We start from the raw sequence: 19,400 nt of genomic DNA on the forward strand, positions 1-19,400 counted from the left end.
AAAGCGAGAAATTTTCACTGGTTTCTGACCTTTCTCCACCCCAGGACAAATCAGGGGGCCCCTCTATCTGGCAGGCATATTCTAGGGGAGCTGGAAGCAGCCAGGGGGCAAGGGCCATGCTGTGGGGTGTAGAAAGAGGCTGCCTTGTAAGCCAAACTACTATTTGTAACCCCCTCGAGGAGCACAAGAGGAAACGTTGTCCCCTCCTCCTCCTGGCACTGAGGCCTTCCACAGCCCCCCCCCCCCCAAAGCACAGACCGGACACTGAAGCTACTAGCACACTCGGGTTTTTAATTCGCGTCTTTGAATGTCACGACGTCTCTCCCTGCTGAGTTGTTTCTAATGGTGGCGGGAGCTCTCACCGCTCCTTTGGAGACTACGACGCCCTTCCTTAGGTCCATGGTTTTAGGAACAGTCCCGCCCCCCTCGCCAGCTCTCTGGCCGCATCACTTGAAGATCTTTCCCTGGTTGAAGGCTTTGCCGACGTGCTTGAACTCGCCCTCCCACAGGAAATACTCCTTCACCATTGTCTTGCATTCCTCGCTCTCCGGGTCCAGCTTCCGCCAAGTGTAGGATTCGTAATCCACCTGCCAGTCGGGGCTCAGCTGAAGGAGACACGGAGGGAGCAGAGTCAGGATGGGCTGCGGGGGGGGGGGGGGGGGAAGAGAAATAAAGGGGCTGCCTCCCTCCCCGCTTCACCCGTTAACTGCAAGGGCATATCAGCCCCTGCTGCCGAAGCCCAAAGTGGAAATCACCTTTAAATATTTAAACACTGGCACTGAATCTTGTTAAGGCTGCTTCCGCCAACCTGGTGCCCTCCAAGTTGTTTCTGGACTACAACTCCCATCAGCCCCAGCAAGTATGATCCATATGTCAGGGTTGATGCGAGTCGCAGTCCAAACTACCAGGGCGGCACCAGGTTGGCAAAAGATATTCTCCATCAGATCTGACCATTGTGAACAGAAGTCAGTTTGCAATGGTATTCTGCTTTTCTTACATATAATAAAAATGCTGCAGGGTTGTCACGCTGCAATTTGCAGTTCCACCGGCTTGTGGCCAGGCAAACTACAATGAGGCAAGAGGCAGTGGGTGAGAGGCCCATGTCAGCTGTGAAGGGACAACCAGAGTTGGCTGTTGCTAAGGTGTGCATAGCCTCACACTTTTTCTTCCTTCCAGGTGTTGTTGGACTACAACTCCCATCAGCCCCCAGCAAGCACAGGTTGGCAAAGGCTGCTGTAAAGTGTTCCTGGCATGGCTGCCCACTTGATCAATCTATTGTGGCTCCTTGCTTGTGGGAAAGCGACATAAATCTAGCCTAGGAGGGCCTGACTAAAAATCCAATGAGGAGCCACCTGTTTGAGCTGCAGTGAGAACGGCTAATGGCAATGCTGCGTTTCCCTGACCCTCCTGCGAGAGAAATAGCTGGGGAAGCCATCAAGCTCAGCTCTCCCAAGAGGTCCGGGTTCCTCACAGGTCTCCCTGAGGCGCAAACTCACCGGAAAGGCTAGCTCCTGCCCACGGAAGACCCAGATGCCAGAGATGCAGCTGGCGTTGTTGGTGCCAAAGAGGATGACGGAAGCAAAGGCGTTCTTGCGCAGCTTGTCTAGGCGCTGGAACATGCCTGCCAGGAAAGAAAAGAGGGAGCAAAGAGGTCATTTGACTATCTGACCCAGCTCAGAGGCCGCCAGCCCAGAAAACAATGGAGGTGGCAGCGACTGGGGTCACGGCAGGCTTACCTGTGATGAGGTTGCAGCTCATGAAGGTCTGAGCGAGCTCCTCGGGGAAGCGATACTCTGCATACCAGATGGACCAACCCTCCTTGTCGAAATGCTCCCAGAAGTGGGGTATTGCCACCGTCAGGGTGTCCTCGTTGGAGTACTTCCTCTTGAACTCGTCCATGACAAAGGAGCTGAAGGGAAGAGGACAGGAAAGGGTCGTAGGGAGCTGCGTTACGTCGGGTTGGACCAGGGGCGCATCTGGCTCAGTATTGCCTGCACTGGGTGGCAGCAGCTCTCCAGGGCTTCAGACAAGGGCCTCCCCCAGCAATACCTGGAGATGCAGGCAGGGACTGACCCTGGGGGGTCCTTCTGCACACAGAGCACATGCTCTGGCATTGAGCCATAGCCCTTCCCCGAAGATGCCACTCAGCCTCTGCCGCACAGAGTGAACCTACTCTTGCTTAATTAAAGCGATGCTTTTGAGGGTTACTTTGATACCACAAGAGAAGGGGCCAAATGGAGTTTTAGGGGAGGGAATTCTACCTCTGTGTGTGTGTTGGCAGGGGACACCCAACTGAAAAAGCCCCATCTTTGGTTCTCTGACAACTTGACTTGTTTAACGACAAGCAGCAGCAGCAGCAGCAGCAGCAGCAGGGTCTCTTGAGGCAGACCTCCAGGTCCAGGCAGGCCCACAGGCCTCCAAATAAACCCCATCCCAAAGCGTTTAGCACTTCTTAAACGTTAGCAGCAGCACTCTGAAATGAGCTTGGAGATATAGGAGCTAACTGATGCAAAAAGCAGTTGACATCCCAATAAACAGCCTGGCAGGGGAATTAAAAGCCCTAGTCTCTAAAGGCAATTGTGCGTAGAGAGAACAGTAGTCAATCCATCATTCTGCACAAGAAGAATAGAGGGAGGGGCACAGGTGAGCAGCTGCTGTAGGAAAGGTGATTGTCCTAAAATGGGAGACCAGAAGGCATGGCTGCTACCCTTGTTCAATAGACATTGCCACGACTTTTCCCAGAAAGTCATCCACTTTTGTGTGTTCATCATGGGTGAGGGGTCTCTTAGCCAAACAGGCAGAAATTCTGTAGAAGCCCACTATGGGGCTGGTTCCCAAAGATGCTGATCCCAAACCGCAGCCCACCCACATCCAAGTTCACGCTCACTGCAAAGGGGTAAAGCCAGCTGAAAATCTAGAAAAACCTGTTTTCGGGGAGAAGGGAGGGATCGCGTGGATGAAAAAAACCAAACCAAAACTCAAGTGGTATTATGACCCATCTGCCTTCAGAATGACGAACGCTATTAATTACGCCTGATACAGAACACATGGGGTAGGGGAGGGGGGTTTCCAAAAACAAGTCAGCTACTGTTTAAGAGTATATTGGCGCAGAGGATGGTTTGTGTTGGTAACAGCTGCAGTGTTGCATCAAGGCCAATATTAGCGGTGTGATTCCTCTTGTAGAAACACACCATGCTCTGAATACAGCTCGGCAGGGGAACATGTTTTACATGGGGGGGGGGGGGAGAGAGTTGGCTGTCCCACCCAACCCAAGACTGGACAGGCCTCCTCTGCCAGATGCTTGAGGGTGAACAACATACATCTGAACATAGGAGGCAGCCTTACACGGTCAAGACCATCTAGCTCAGTAGCATCTACACTGACTGGCAGCAGCTCTCCAGGATTTCAGCCAGGGAGTCTCTCCCAATCCTGGGACCTTCTGCACTCAAGGCAGGTGCTCTGCTTCTGAGCTACGGCCCTTCCCATCTTCCGGGGCCAAGCCAAACCCGGTTTTCTAACCCCACCTTGTTTTGCTCTTTCACGCATTAAAGTTTTGACACTTTCGCTTTACACTCTGCTGCCAGAGCTATTCGGTCTCCCAGCCATTCCAAGAGCCGTGGCTGACAGGGGTGTTGCGGCCACAAACATCTGGAGGGCACCAGGTTGGCGAACCACCCAAGAAGCAAGGCTCCTTGCCGCCGCCCAGTGTTTCTTCCTCCCAAGCAGGGAATGTGGGCTCGGCCTGGCTGGGGCAAAGCACAAAAGCAGCCCTAGCACGTGGCAGGGCATGGGATGTGGAACAGCCAAAGCACAGCTATTGGCTGCCCCCTAGTGGGTAAACCAGGAGAGGGCACCCATGTGATTTTAAACAAGTGTGCAAGTTAAGCTTGTAATTTTAGGGGGCAGGCTATTTTCTTACAGCCGCTGTTAAGCCACTATTAAGCAACTGGGAATCAGAAACACTTGCTGTGGGGGGATTTACTTTCTGAACATGTCTGGACTCCTAAGTGTCTAACAAAGACAGCTAGGGAAACAAGGGAAGCTTGGGTGAGTGGAGAGGCCAGGAGATGGTTCTGCCCTGGGCTGATCCTGTGCAAAGTTCTAAGCATATGCTTGCTCTCCAGTTTAACTGGTTTTGCACCTGAAATGAAGCATGCATATATATATATATATATATATATATATATATATATATATATATATAGCGTGTGTGTGTGTGCGCGCGCGCGCGCAGCGATAAATCCAATTCAGTAATTTTTCTCCCTGAATGAGATCTCCTAAGTTGTCTATCTGGGAAGGAGAGAAGGAATAAACTGCCTGTCCCACTAGCTCTACCAGTTGCATTTACTGCTTTCAGGCAGAACTTGAGCTGCTGTGCTTGGCCAAGCCCCACATGCAAAGGAGAGAAGCAAGTTCGTTTGCCAAGCCCTACAGTACCTTGCCCTTCTTTACAAGGTCCACTGTGTGGACCACCTGAAAATATTGCTGGCCAGGATCCTTCCCACAGAACCATCTACTATTAACTCAAGAGCCTGCTGCAGCTGAACTATCCTTTCCTAAGGCCCACAACTGTCCTCTGCATTATAAGAAACGTGGTTCACACCCACAGCCTTTGAAACAGAAGGGAAGCATGCAGCAAGCTACACACTCCCCTTTGGCTTGGAAAGCCATCCCTGCAGAGTTGGGGGGGGGGGTCTTTGCCTGCACACTGCTCTCCCCCTGCCAGGGTTCTGGGGGACGGCTTGCATGCGTAGAACGGGGCCTGCACCACCTGGGAGGCAGCAGAGGGTCATTCAGGAAAGGGCACCTCAACTTTCCTCAACAGAAAACCTTCCGTATTCCATCTCACTCCATGCAAGCTGCACACAGGGAGCCTGTAAGGGCTGCACACCCTGGGATGCGGCCCGACACTCCCTGCAAGTAATTGAGGGAGAGGTGGATTCTGAACAGAAGGCCTATGCCAATGGCAGCCAGCCCTGAATGTCTTCTGACATCACCCATAAAACAAGGGTCAGTCACGGGATTTAGGAACAATCCAGGAACAAAAGCTTGGCTAGAACACATAAACATTTTTTTTAAAAGAAGAAAACTTCTGGACCTTATTTCAGAGGCAGAACCACTTGAACAACGCGCGGGAAATTTTGAGGAGCCTCCAAAACAGCGAAATAAAACATCAAGTGGCTGGGAGACGGAAGACCTGGTGCCTTGCACAGCTCTGGGACTTCCCCATGATCACAAGTTGGGATTTTCTGAGGGGTGTTAGAGTGGAAGGGACTCAGAACTGATTTGCTAAGCTGCCTCCAAGCTTGTACAATTCTCTGGCACTAGGGTTGGGCGATGTATCGATATAGCATGCAAAAATGGTTTGAAGTACACATTATGAGAATCGTTTCATAATATTTCAGCTGGCAAAATATCACAAATCACAATGTGTGTAAAGGCTAGGCGATATCTGGCTTTCAACATCATAACTTACCAGCTAAACACTGCAATAGGAGTCTAAAACAGATAAACGACATTATCAAATGTTATACTCTCAGTTTCATCAGTAGGCAAGCCAAAATGCATCCCAACACGACTTTCAGTTTTGCTGGCAGTCTGGCAATCCCAAATTATTTGTATTCACTATGACTCATCACCATCCTTTGGATTGTCCTGAATACCACCATTTGGTAGTCAAGCTCCAAACCAAAAGTCTCATATGGATGCATTTTGGCTTGCCTGCTGCTGAGATGATTGATAATACCATCATTTTATCAGTTTTAGACCCTTAAGTAGTAGCAGTTGCCAGGACACTGTCCTGTTCACCTCTGCATGGTTCCTTGCTTATTTCAGATATTATGATATATCAATATCACAATGTTTAGCTGGTGATATATCACGATATTGAAAACCAGTTATCGCCCAGTCCTATCTGGCACCTGGACTTTTTCCAGCTATCCAGAAACAGAGGACCGTTCCAAGGCTTTCCCAATCCATCACCGCCACCCCGAGCAGGGCCTCACCTTTTGGGGAGGTGAGCAAAGGGGTCTTTGGATTTGGGCTCGGAGGCCAAGGCCTCATCGCACTCGTCCATCTCCTCCTCGGGCTCGGGCTTCTTCTCCTCTTTCTTCTCCGACTTCTTGTCCTCCTTGGGCTGCTTCTCCTTCTTGGGAACCTCCTTCTTGGGCTGGTTCTCGGCAAACTTCTTGGCTGCACAGAGAGGGAATGAGGAGGAAAAAGGTGTGTGGGGCGGGGGCAATGTCATATGTTGACCCCAGCCAATCACCTGGGATTATGGGAAATGCTGTCCCAACATTTGGAGAGCCACAGGTTGGCCACACCCACGCCAAGCTACTTACTTCCAAGAAGAGACTACTGCATTGTGCTCAATGTGGGGCTTCCCATACACTTGATCTGGAAAAGCTGCAGCTGGAGTGCATGATTGCTGACAGGGGTGAGACCCAGTCTGCATGCACCTGGGCTCAAGAGACCTGCACTCATTGCCAATATGCTACTGGGCCAAGTTCAAGGTGTTACTATTAGTCTATGAAGCCCTGAACAACTTGGGACCCGTTTACCTGCGAGAGTGCCTTACCCCATATATGCCCACTCAGCCACCTGGATTTGCAAAACTGACACTTACAGGGGACACATAATGCCCATTTTGCACCCACAATTTGGAACTCCCTGCCTATTAACACCAGTCAGGCTTCTTTGCTGTACTTTTTTCGGAAAACAGCTAAATACCTTGGAAGTCTTGGCTCCCGAACAAATCAGCTCCCAAACGATCAAAACCTGGAAGTGAGTGTTCTGGTTTCTGAATGTTCTTCAAAGCCTTCCCCTGTCCGATGGGGCTTCCACAGCTTCCGACTGGCTGCAGTTCTGGAAGCTGGACTTCCTGAACGGATTCCATTCGACTTCCAAGGTACGACTGTACCTTTTTGCTTAGGCAAACCTGCCTAGATGCTTAGGTATCTGGTTTTTCACACTTATTGCAGATTTTAATTTTCAAATGCTTTAAATAGCTGTTTCTAACTGTTTTTACTGATAATTTTATTGCTTTATTATTTTCGCGAACTGTTCTTTGAGGGGGGGGGGGGTTTCCTTAGCCATCAAGTGTTATAAAATTTTTATGAAATAAATAAATAAAAATAAGCCAGCACATTGGTACGTACAAATGGCAACTCTGTTGTTAATTCCAAGCAATTTCTTTGGGTAGGCCGGTCATAAATTTGTGGCTGCCAAGCCAAACAGCACCAAGTTTTTCAAAAGCACCTTCTAGTTTTCTACTCTGCTCAAGACTTATTTTAATCTATTTCAGCAAGCAGATTTCATTAATTCCTAAGGCCGCAGAGGTGCCAAGTCAGCAGATCTGAAAAAGCATAAGGATGGAAGGTGGATTAATGGTTTAAGAAGCCAAGCTGGGTTGATTCGTCTAAGATCAGGTAGCTGAATCTGCAGATAACACTGGTGAGCTTTTTAAGAACAGTCACTTGTGATTAAGCATATGTTGCTGCCAGCAGAGAAACACAGTAAGGCAGACCATGCCCTTCCTTGGGAGCAGAGTAAAGAGGGTCTTAGTTTCTGAACCACCCCACTTTCCAGGAGGGCAGATGGTGTAGGGAAGAGAGATGTCATCTTTCTGCACCTGTGTCTCATTTCTATAGCACAAGGAACAGAACCAGAGAGGGCGAGGACTGCCCAATACACCAGTTCTCACAGAGCACATTTCTTTAAATTTATAAATCACCACTTTTTAGCAAGGACAATTCACAAACTCTTTAAAGCCATTTAAAAAAACAACAACAAAATATGAATTTAAGTAGAGGCCTCTAGTTCCCTTACCATCAAACTGTGCCATCTTCTCACACAACTTCACCTCTCCCAAGACAGCCTTGAACTGAGGCTGGTTTATGCAGGTCACAAACCAGCGGTTGACGTTTTCGTACGGCTGGCGGAAGGACGGCTCCAAAACCTGAAGACAGCAAGAGGAACCAGATTGAGTGGCACATGCTCATCCCCCGCCAGTTTGGTCTGGGCTAAGCAGCTTGCATAAGACCGTGACTTCTGAATTAAACACAAATGGTTTGCAGCTTGTGTGAATAAACCGCAGACTTCACATGACAAGGAGGATCAGAGATCACCAACCCTGTGTTCAATGAAGTATGCAACTACACGCAGCGGTTCTCAACCTGTGGGTCCCCAGATGTTGTTGGACTACAACTCCCATCATCCCTGAGCTCTGGCCTTGCTAGCTAGGAGTGATGGGAGTTGTAGTCCAACAACATCTGGGGACCCACAGGTTGAGAAAGGCTGAACTACAGCATCCCTTATTTGTGGCCTCAACCTTAGCTTAAACACCTCCAATGGAGAGCCCCCCTGAAGCAGACTCTGTCCCACTGCTGCAGCTTTCCCAAACCTGCAGGTGACATCTGCTTCCCTGCTGTCTCCACCAACCTGTTCCAGTTCTGCCCTTTGGAGCAACAGGGAGCAAGCCTGCTCCATCTTACATCAGCAGGAGACAGTTCTTCAGCTAACTGGAGACATTACCATGTTTCCCCTTCATTTCCATCAGTTTAAAGAAGGTTAGAAGCTTTCACTTTTAAACCAGGGTGGATAAAAATCAATGTTTTTTAAATAAAAAAATTGGATTTTTAAAACAAAATGCTTTTGGAGGAAAAATCTTTCTAAAGATAGCTTTCTATTTAAGTTACATTATAGTCCAAAGGCTATTCATCAGGAAATAAGGATTTGTTTTAAGTTTTTCATATGTGCTAAAACTCAGTCTAAGTTTTTAAAAAATTGTTTAACCACATCAGTTAACAAACATGGATACATATGCTATAATGTTATTGTTTTAGTTCAATAAATTATTGAAAATTGTTATTAAGGAAATGATTTGTTTTCTCCTTCCAATAAAGTACAGCAGAAAAGTTGTTGAAATATAAACAGTTCACTTATTAAACAATAATTTCATAATTATCTGCCTATGCATTTCTAATAGTATAACCAAATCAGTAATTTTTTATATAACTGCAAAAGAAGTGGAATCTTGCTGCCCCTCCCCAATACCTACTAGAAGCAAATAGCACGTATGTTTACCGTGCCAGGAAATAGTAGGTTTACCACCATGCCCAGACGCTTCTGTCCCGTGCTCCTCAGCCAGCTCTCAGGAACTCACCTGCTTATAAAGCCAGAGAAGTGTGCAGACAATCGTGATGTCAGCCAGTGTGATGCATTCCCCCACCAGGAACGTCCTGGTCTTCAAATGGGCATCGAGGAGGGCCAGAATCCGCTTCACTTCCTCCTTGGCATACTCTGTAGCCTGGAGAGAGAGGGGGGTGCACAATTTAGAAAGAAATCCTGAAGGGACAGCAGAATCTGCTGCAGCCAAAACAACCCTGAATAAAAGATTGAGTTAGTGCACTCAGAAGACAACAAAAAGGATAAAAACCCTAGGAAAATAGACAGCCACCCCCGCTATACAAAAATCCACTGCAAAATGCATTTAACATGAACCAATTAAATATGCAACTCTGAAATAAGATGGGGAGTGCATCTTCTATTTTTAAGTGCCTGTCCTGTCCCTCCAGCTCTAAACGAACAAAGAACACCTGCCTAGTGTTTAAGGACATGCATAGCACATGTAAGACCCCTGAGTTCAATCCACAGCACCTCCAGTTTAAAATACCTCTCAAGCAGAGGAGTCTAGCTTGCTAGTATGCACGACAGCTAAATGGGGCCTCTCCATTCAGGGGCAGTTTACCACCACTGAGTACCAGTTGTCAAGGGGAGGAGAAATAGCAGCAGGCTACTTGTGGGATTCAAAGAAGCCATCTGGCCTGCAGAACGTGTTGTGGCTCGATCAGGGCTAGCTAGAGAAATGGATACATCAACAGGGCCTGTTGAGACACAGCCAACCTTCTGTGGCCCATGTTGATGGGTAGGTGGGGCATCCCGCCTGCCAATCATATGACAGCGCAAACTGGGGTTGCAAAGGAAGAATCGAGGGTGCAGTCTAAGTCGGCTGCTGGTTCTCTCTGAAGTCAGAATTCAGCATTTTTTCTCCCTAATGTAGTACTTTTACTTGTCACATCTGACACTTTCTTTGCAGCTGTGGCTTGAACTTTTTTGCTGCCTGACATAATATGACACCTGGCACAGGAAAGGTAAGTGTGGTCCAGGAGAATTACCCTTATTGCTGGAAAATAACTGGCCAGAAACCTCACAGAACTAGAGCAAGGGGAACCTGCAGGGGCCCTTGAGGTGCTGTTGGGATGCCAGTTTCCAGAAGCCCCAGCAGCCAGGGACGATGGGAGTTGTAGTCCAGCAAAACCTGCAGGGCCAGAGCCACCCCAACGCTGCACCCCAGGTGAACCAATGGCCTGACTGTGCACAGGCAGCTTCACCTACGTCCAGCACTCACCTGTTTGTTGTAATGCATGATGCCCAGCGTGGGGAAGACCCACGTGCTGGCAGGAGGGACAATGTCGCTGTCCGCAAAGCTCACCCACTGGATGACCTGGGCAGCTGCCTCCTTGGTGGGTCCTCGCAGCTCCTCGTTACTGACTGGAGGAGAAAAGCAACTGTTACTGCAAAGGCAAAGACCTGTCTTCCCACCCCTACCTCTATCTTATCCATCAGACTCTTGTTCTGCCTTTCTGTGCATTTCCCCCAAGGCAAAGACTAAAACCACCAATTGCGATAAAAAAAATGAAACTTTAATAGCCAGGATAAAGTAAATCAGAAACAAAACAACCAGAGGAGTTTTAAACTCAGCTTCCGAAAGCCAAACAAAAGATGTTGACCTGTCTGCAAAAGGATGACCTGGGGGAAGGAGGGTAAGAGAGGATGGTCACAAGGGCCTCTCAAGGACAGCCTCTATGCTGCTGTATTCAGAATCTCATCTGTAGTTCTTAAGAAAGCAGGTGAGGCAATTTGGAAGAGTGAGCAAGTGCAAAACTCAGGACAGCGAGGGAAGGTGGCATAACAAGAACTGGCAGTTGCCCCAGGCCACCCACAGTTCCCTTGCACCTGCCACTAGCAGTCAACCAACCTCAAACCTTCTGCCTTGAACAGGAGCCCCCAACCAAGGAATTCTTGGTTCAATGCCCACAAACCCTGCTCCCACTTTCTGTTATCAGAAGCAGACAGAGGTGACTGGGGTTACCGTAGTGTGCAATGGCATTGCTCTCAAACACGCAGAATCCATCGTCCCCTTCAAAGGCTGGAACCTATGGAAGAAAAATAGCCTCTCTCAAGCCACTGGCTGGTCAAATGCAAAGGTCCCATTTGAAGCACCCACAACGCTAGGAAGCCAGCTAGTGCCCCCCTACCAAGACCAATTCATCCCCACTCTTGGATGCTTGCAAAATACGCATAAAATTATAGCTTGAAATTTGACATCACTACTGCATGTAGAAATCAATGCACAGCACTCCAAAAGTGGTACAATGGCAATACCAAATCTGGATTGTACAAATGGCCCTGTTTGTAACCAGAAGTCAAGAGGTGAGGCTACCTTGCTGCAGGTGCGAGGCTGAATACTTCCCTATTACAAAAACACAACTCCTTGCATCTAAGAAAACAAGCATGTTTGGGAGAGTTCAGCCCAACCTTTTCAACACGCAGCTTCTCCCAGCCCCACGAGACTTTCAGGATTGTGACTCCTCACCCAGAACAGAGTGGCAGCTCTTGAGGATTATGCCAAACAAACATTTGGGTGCAACAATATTCTCTACATGACTATATAAACACTGTAGTAAATGTATTTACCATATTGGCCCGAATATAAGCCGTACCCGAATATAAGCCACACCTTTAAAATTCAGCAGCTTGGGGGAGGCAGACGGGTGCCGTTGCCCTGCACTCCCAACGACCATCATGGGCAGCTGTTTCGGCAATGGTATTGTATGGTCAAGAATATAAGCTGCACTTTTAACTTTTCACAGTCAGAATCTGGAAAGAAGTGCTGCTTATATTCAGGCCAATACATTATATAAATGCTACACTTGCCGAGTTGTCATACCTAAGGAGGAATTCCCTGCAGACCAAGTGAGGAGGGATGGAGAGAGCATTGTCCTTCCTCCCTCTCCTGCCTGCCCACAGGACACAGTCTGTTTCTCAGGCTTACAGTAATTTGTAGTAACTTTTGCCAACTTATTTGCAGAATATACATATTAAGAACATAACAAAGAGCTTGCTGGGTCCATCTGGCCCAGCATCCTGTTCTTATAATGGCCAACCAGATGCCTCTTACGGGAAGCCCACAAGCAGTTCCAGAGCACAAGAGCCCTCTCCCCTCCTGTGGTTTCCTGCGACTGGCATTCAGAAGCATTGCTGTCTCTGACTGTGGAGGCAGTTCTGATGTAGGGATGCTGATGTTTTTACCAGGCATATCTAGAATACCTTTGCCACTATGCACAGTCACCTCCTGGCAAACTGGGAACAAGCCAAGGTGACCCCAGCAGGCTTGCAGGCAGCTCCCCTTTCACCAACTCTCAGCAAGGAGAGGCAGCTGGAAGACATCAGCCCAAGTGGGGCCAGTCACTCACCTTCCCAGCTGGGAATTTCTTCAGGAACTCCGGGGTCTTGTTGGTCTGCCCAAAGTGGAACTGTGGTGGGGTGGAGAGGACCTTGATCTTGGCGCCACTGTACTGGGCAGCTATGAGGGCTTTGAACGCCCGCCAGTTCTCGGGGTAGGTGTAAAGAGTCTGCAAAAGAAAGGATCAGTGTAAGACACAATGCAGAACAGAGCTTTGATATGCAAGAGAAGATTCCTAGCACAGTACACCAGCTCCTGCTCTCTGGAAACGCCCCCCCAATATATTTTCAAGTGGTGCTATTTTAGAACCAGAGATTTAATGGCTTACAGTTGACCGTACGAGATCTTACGGTTGTAGTATCCTACACTGCCATCATACATCATTTCCTGCCTTGAGTCATTGCAACTCTGACACTGCAGTACTGTAGGAAATCTTGAGCTTACCACACCCGCAGCATAATGCTATCTCATCACTATGAACTAGAAACCTCAGCAGCCTTCTATTCTTGTATGCACCCTCCCCACTGCCCATATAAACTAGACACTCACTCCACCACAGAGCCACACCCACCAATGAGCAGCCTCCAGGGTCTCCAAAAGGTCGCACTGCAGCCTGCTTTTCCATCAGCCTAGTCTCCCCCTCACAAAAACCCACTCCAACTCTACACGAAGCAGCCTTACAAAGTCAAGTTACTGCTCTATCTAACTCTGCTACACTGACCGGCAGCTAATCCCCAGGATCTTACCCAGGGGTCTTTCCCAGCCATACCTGAAGGTGCTGAGGCTTGAACCTGCAACTTTTTGTATGCAAAGATGCTCCACCCCTGAACTCAGCGCCAAGCAGGCTACCCAACTTCTCCTGTATCCTGCTCTGCACTCAAGACTTCCGACCCACAAGCCCCCACTCCCATTTCACAAGCCATTTCCCACCGCTCCCCAGGAGTGCAACAAGGCACCAGGCCCACCTCTCCTCTGACACACCTAATCAAGGCCTCAGACCAGATCTAGATTTAATCCAGCTTTCTTTTCCCACCACCAGACAGCCAGAAGCAAGAGTCTCCCTTCTTCAGCATAGACTGCTGCTAAACATGGAGGTTTCACTGCCCCACCATGGCTAAGAATCACTGAGCTATTGCTCTTTAGGTTGTCTAAGAGTCCCACTAGTTTAATTTCTCAGCAGCAGCCAGGGATGATCCCAGGAAATGCCAGAAAACCAAGAGTCCCCATCCTACTTGTTCACTCTCCAAATTGCCTGCTATTCTGCAGTAGACTGCCCCTACACACAGAGGATCAATGGCAGGCAGAACACACCCCCCACCATGATTCCAGCACACACGAAGTCCCTTTAACACTCCTGCACCCCATAAATAAGAAACAGCATGGAAACATTACCAAGGCCTTTACAAACACACCAGGGGCATCAATTTATGGGGAAGGGCCGCAGCTTAGTGTAAGAGAATCTGCCTTGCATGCAAATCAAGCCCCAGCATCTCCAGTTAGGGCCGGGAGAGACCAGACTGAAACGCTGGAGAGCCACGGCTGCCAGTCAGTGTAAGCAATACTGAGCTAGATAGACCAATAGCCTTCCCACGGCGAGGTTCATAAATCTCCCATGTGACTCCCTGGCACAGTCTAGCCACCCCAGAGAGGCAGCCTGAACCGAATGACATTAGAATTGGGGAGGGGAGGAAAGAAAGTATCCCTGACACTCCCACCTCGGCCCTTCCTGCCCCTCTCCTCCTACCCCAACCGCCTCTCCCCAGCAATATCCCCCCCAAAACAACTGGCTAGGGTCATTTATTCTATGTGCCCCACTCCCGGCGCCCAAATGCTGCCCCCAAAGTCGGATGCAAACGGATTGCGAGGGGCCCCCAGGTGTAAACGCGAGCTCACCCCGGCCGCCGCCATCTTAGCGAGGAAAGGAAAAGGAGGAGCGTCGCGCGAGGCGGCCGTAAAGCGAGTCGGAACGCGGCCTATCCAGCGAGCGCGACCACAAGGCCCCGCACGCCCCGCCCCCTCTCTTATAGTGCGTCACTGGAGAGGGGCGGAGCCTCATAGTGACAATGCTGGAGGGGGCGGACGGCGCCACGTGGGAGGGGGCGGCGACAGCTAGAGCACAGAGATAAGAAAAACAAAAGATGTTTCACTGGCTGGATAGGTTAAAAGTGAGAGTTGCCTTATCGAAATTCATGTGGGGAAATCCAATGCGTCGACGTGGTTGTGATTTAGTAATTGAGCATATGTATAATAATAATCAAACGGACGGTATAATAATAATCAGTGCTTTTTTTCTGGAGGGACGCAGGGGTACGCATACCCTAAACATTTTGTGAATCTAAGTTTGGCCTCATTGGGGGAAGGTATTTCAATATGAGTAGGAAAACGAGTGTAACCCTAAACATTGTTTTAGAAAAAAGCACTGATAATAATAACAATAATAATACATTATAATATTTATTATATAATATATAATATACTATTATTATATATGTATGATAGCAACGAAGGTATTTCTGCTCTTTCTAACTTGGATCATATTCCATATGTTTTAAAGTTTACAACACAAACTGGCCCTGTCAATGTAAATTCCAATTTGTTATTTTTTTTACTTTATTCCTGATTAATCAACTTAACACACCACCCATGCAGGCTGCCCTCGAAGTGCCTCAATCATGGGTCTGCATTTGGCAATGGCGGCCCATCTCTCCCTCCAACTCCCCACGTTCAGATGTTACTCTTGTCACCCTCTCAAAAAGGGTATCTTCCCAGCAGGTCCAAAGTCAGCGCATGATGGCACCCCTGTGAGGGTATTGTTCACCCCCCTCTCCCCCAGCTCACACCCTGAGGGCATAGAGGTGGCAAGCCCAATGCCCCATGCCCATCCTCCCCCCCCCCCACTGCTGGGCATCTTACAACCATATATATATTTACCTCAGAAGCAGCCTTCTTTTTTCTCATCCCACTGTTTGTTTATATTATATATGCTCAGCCTGGTGTCTTGGATGGTGATGATACGAAAAACAGAACGTGCTGAATATCTATGTGTATATATTAAGGTTGCCAGATGTCCCCGTTTCCCGGGGACAGTCCCCGGATTTACAAATCAGTCTCCTGACAAAATTGATCTATTTAATAGGAAGTTGTAAAGTGTCCCCAGATTCATTGAAAAAATTCTGGTAACCTTAGCATATACAGGAATTTAACATTTTTGATGATACAGTCATACCTCGGGTTACAGACACTTCAGGTTGCATTTTTTCGGGTTGCAGACTGCCAAAACCTGGAAGTACCGGAATGGGTTACTTCTGTGTTTCGCATGAGTAGAAGTGCTAAATCGCAACCTGTGTGTGCGCAGACTTGCAGATGTGGGTTGTGAATGCTGCAGGTTGCGAACGTGCATCCCACACGAATCATGTTCGCAACCCGAGCGTCCACTGTACTGTTTAATGGCAGAGAGAACCAGAGGCTTAACATGGGTGGTGCTGGGGGAACTTTCACCCCAGGTGCTGTTGTGGGTTTTTTGGGGGGGCGGGCGCATTCCTCACGACACCCTGCCAGCCCGCAGGTTGAACAGGGCTTCATGAGCTGTTGCCCCCTTCTCACCATAGGCGCCGACTCCATGGGGCTTGAGGGGGCCCGAGCCCCCTCAAAAATTCGTTTGGGGGGGCTCCGCCCCCCCAATAATCTCCGGCGCCCCTCCAGCAGAGCGCCATCGCCGCCCCTCCCCCAGCCCAAAATGCACAGGGAGGGGCGGGCTGCATGCCTCCTGCCCTCCCTCCCGAGCAAAAGCTCCACCCAATTTCCTTTGGAGCTGATTAATAGGCGCAGCACGCTCTCTCCTATTCGCTCACGAGGAGGCGGCGCCACTTTATTTGCATATTCATGAGCTTATTTATTATTCATGAGCTTTCCCGGGCCCCCCCAATATTTTTTATAAGTCCGCGTCCCTGCTTCTCACGCCACCCTCTAGGTGAAGGACCCAACAAGCGTGTGCCCTGCCAGCCCTATGCAGCTTTCGCGAGTCTCACAAAGCAGCGCTGGGCTTGCAGGGAGCCATGACTGTGCCCATCTCTGGTTTGAAGGGTGTACTCACGCCACGGCCACTGCCCTGCCAGCTCCACACCAATTTGCAAAAAAATAATAATAGTGAGTTCTGGGATGTAATCTGTACGGAACTTAAAAGAATGTTTAAAGTTTCATTTTTTAAAAAACCAGAGGCTTTCCTTTTGGGAATCTTATGCCCTGATATACCCAGGAATGCAAGGGAGTTATTTTTATGTGCCACTGTGGCAGCGAGAATCCTGATAGCCTCCAACTGGAAAAGAGGGAAGGTACCATCAAAAGTGGAGTGGCAAGAAAAATTAATGGAATATGCAGAGGCGGCTAAATTAAGAGGGAAAATGAGAGACCATACAGATAAAATGTTTATTAAAAAATGGGACATGTATAAAAAATATCTTAAGAAGTACTGTAGTAACATAACGTCTGTGGCAGCTTTTGAATAACTTTGGCATTACATTGGATATGTATAGGAAAACATAATCCTCTTGATAATTGGTAGCAATAACTGAGATAAACGGCGCAATAAGGAAATGAAGAATTTAAAATATATGGAGCTGATGTGAAGTCAATGGAACCTTAAGAAGATGATGACAAAGTGTAACAAACCTGTATAATTTTGTGTTATCTAGAGATAAATTTTAGGGACGCAGGTGGCGCTGTGGGTTAAACCACTGAGCCTAGGACTTGCCGATCGGAAGGTCAGTGGTTCGAATCCCTGCGACAGAATGAGCTCCCGTTGCTCGGTCCCAGCTCCTGCCAACCTAGCAGTTTGAAAGCACGTCAAAATGCAAGTAGATAAATAGGTAAATGGTGTTTCCGTGCGCTGCTCTGGTTTCGCCAGAAGCAGCTTAGTCATGCTGGCCACATGACCCAGAAAAACTGTCTGTGGACAAATGTCGGCTTCCTCGGCCAGTAAAGCGAGATGAGCACCGCAACCCCAGAGTTGTTTGTGACTGGCCTTAACTGTCAGGGGTCCCTTACCTTTTTTAAGAAATGATTTTATTTTGGATTCAATGTTAATTTGTGTTAAGTTCAATAAAGCATTTTAAAAAATACTGCCAGACTGCCAGGCAGCGTCAGCCATGTCAACCCCACTGATATGGTTAGGAAATATGGCTTCCTTTTCGCATATAAACAGGCTGAGTCTAGGATGGGGGCACTCACAGCATCATCTCCCCAACAGATCTTGCTTTCCAATTCTCCTTCACAGGAAGAACTGGCATCCAGCCAGGTGCGGTGGGAAAAGCCCACCCATTTGTCTCTGTGGCAGCCTCTAAGACACGTATGTCTCCGTACTTAACAGAATGGAAGATGGCAGGATGTCAAAGGATATGCTCTATAGGGAGCTGGCTTCAGGCACCCGGCCAGCTGACAGACCATCTCTGTGTTACAAAGATGTCTGCAAATGTGACATGAAAGGTGGAAACATCAATCCCGCCATGTTGGAATCCCTTTCAGACGACTGCAGTGCCTGGAGATGGACATTCGACTCTTGCATCCATAGCAGTGACCAGAGGAGGAATGACCGCTGGGAGGAGCGCAGAGAGAAGGAATGCCACAATGCATCTGCAGCAGCACAAGCGGACGCCTTCGTCAGCCCCAGCTGCAACAAAACATGTCTCTCCTTTCTCCGTCTCTACAGCCACAGCAGGTGCTGCAATCTTCCAATGGTTTGACTCCACCTGCAAAGACACACTCCTCCTGTTAAGTTGTGGGTGAACATATCAGACGACACAGCGATTCTTCAAACAGCTCTTCTTTATTCTGAGGCCAGAACTGAACTTTGCTGAAGGGCTCAGTCAGCCTGCTTATATAGAGCTCCAGTACCTTGTTACTGTAACAACTTTCTAAAACTATCCAATCACTGAACATCACTTTCGATCCTTCATTTGCATACAAACTATCCAATCACTGAATGTCACTTTCGATCCTTCATTTGCATAACTATCTACAGTATCCCCCTGCTGGCCCAGGGTGATAACTTCAGTACATAACACCTCCATTGTCTCCCGAGACAGATGGAAGCCAACAACAAGGGTTGGTTATTGTTTCTAAATTTGCATCTATGCCTATGCAAGTATTTTGTACATCTTTGTCCTTCCTCCCCACTTTTCAGTGATGCTGAAATAGCCACCCTAACAGGTAAGGGGAGCTGAACTCACACACCGCCTTGTGAAGAAAGGAGGAATCTGCCTCCAGCATTCCTCTAAGTCAGGGGTCAGCAACCCGCGGCTCCGGAGCCGCATGTGGCTCTTTTACACCTTTGCCGCGGCTCTGGGGCAGATACTAGCGAGGGGAGGAGGCGCATTGTGTGCCCCGACACTCCCCACTGTTTTAAATGTCACAATGGTTTTGCGGCTCCCAGTTGTTTTTTCTTCGGTCCAAGTGGCTCTTTTTGTCTTAAAGGTTGCAGACCCCTGCTCTAAGTCAAGCTGTTATGTCTCTTCCTCCCCATCTCTTCAAATGCAAAAAAGAAAAAGAAAAAAAGGCTACTTAAGATGCTTACCTGCAGGACCTGAGCAACTGGCTCTGGATCTTATTGGTCAGAAAGATGCAAGGGTCACTCTTCCCAGGAGAGGGGAGAGAGTCATTTAAAAACCTTTTAAAAGCTGAGCTGCCCTACATTAGAGATGACAATCGTTGCTGCTTACTGGTGGGCAAACTGGAACGACTATAGCATGGGTAGGCAAACTAAGGCCCGGGGCCGGATCTGGCCCAATTGCCTTCTAAATCCAGCACGTGGACCGTCTGGGAATCAGCATGTTTTTACATGAGTAGAATGTGTGCTTTTATTTAAAATGCATCTCTGGGT

General features: G+C 48.5%; 1 protein-coding gene across 1 annotated transcript; it reads right to left on the reverse strand.

Moving 5' to 3' along the window:
- Window positions 1–271: 271 nt before the first annotated feature.
- On the reverse strand, window positions 272–14,547 carry EEF1G (eukaryotic translation elongation factor 1 gamma). The gene is made up of 10 exons (XM_028709636.2): window positions 14,420–14,547; window positions 12,537–12,695; window positions 11,153–11,216; window positions 10,409–10,551; window positions 9,164–9,307; window positions 7,828–7,957; window positions 6,006–6,192; window positions 1,737–1,909; window positions 1,497–1,621; window positions 272–605 (listed from the first exon to the last, which is right to left on the reverse strand). Exons 1-10 carry the CDS (start codon window positions 14,432–14,434, stop codon window positions 447–449), a joined length of 1,299 nt encoding a protein of 432 aa, XP_028565469.2. The 5' UTR covers window positions 14,435–14,547; the 3' UTR covers window positions 272–446.
- Window positions 14,548–19,400: the final 4,853 nt, after the last annotated feature.

This window comes from Podarcis muralis, chromosome 16 (assembly GCF_964188315.1).
Source record: "Podarcis muralis chromosome 16, rPodMur119.hap1.1, whole genome shotgun sequence".
Taxonomy (NCBI): Eukaryota; Metazoa; Chordata; class Lepidosauria; order Squamata; family Lacertidae; genus Podarcis; species Podarcis muralis.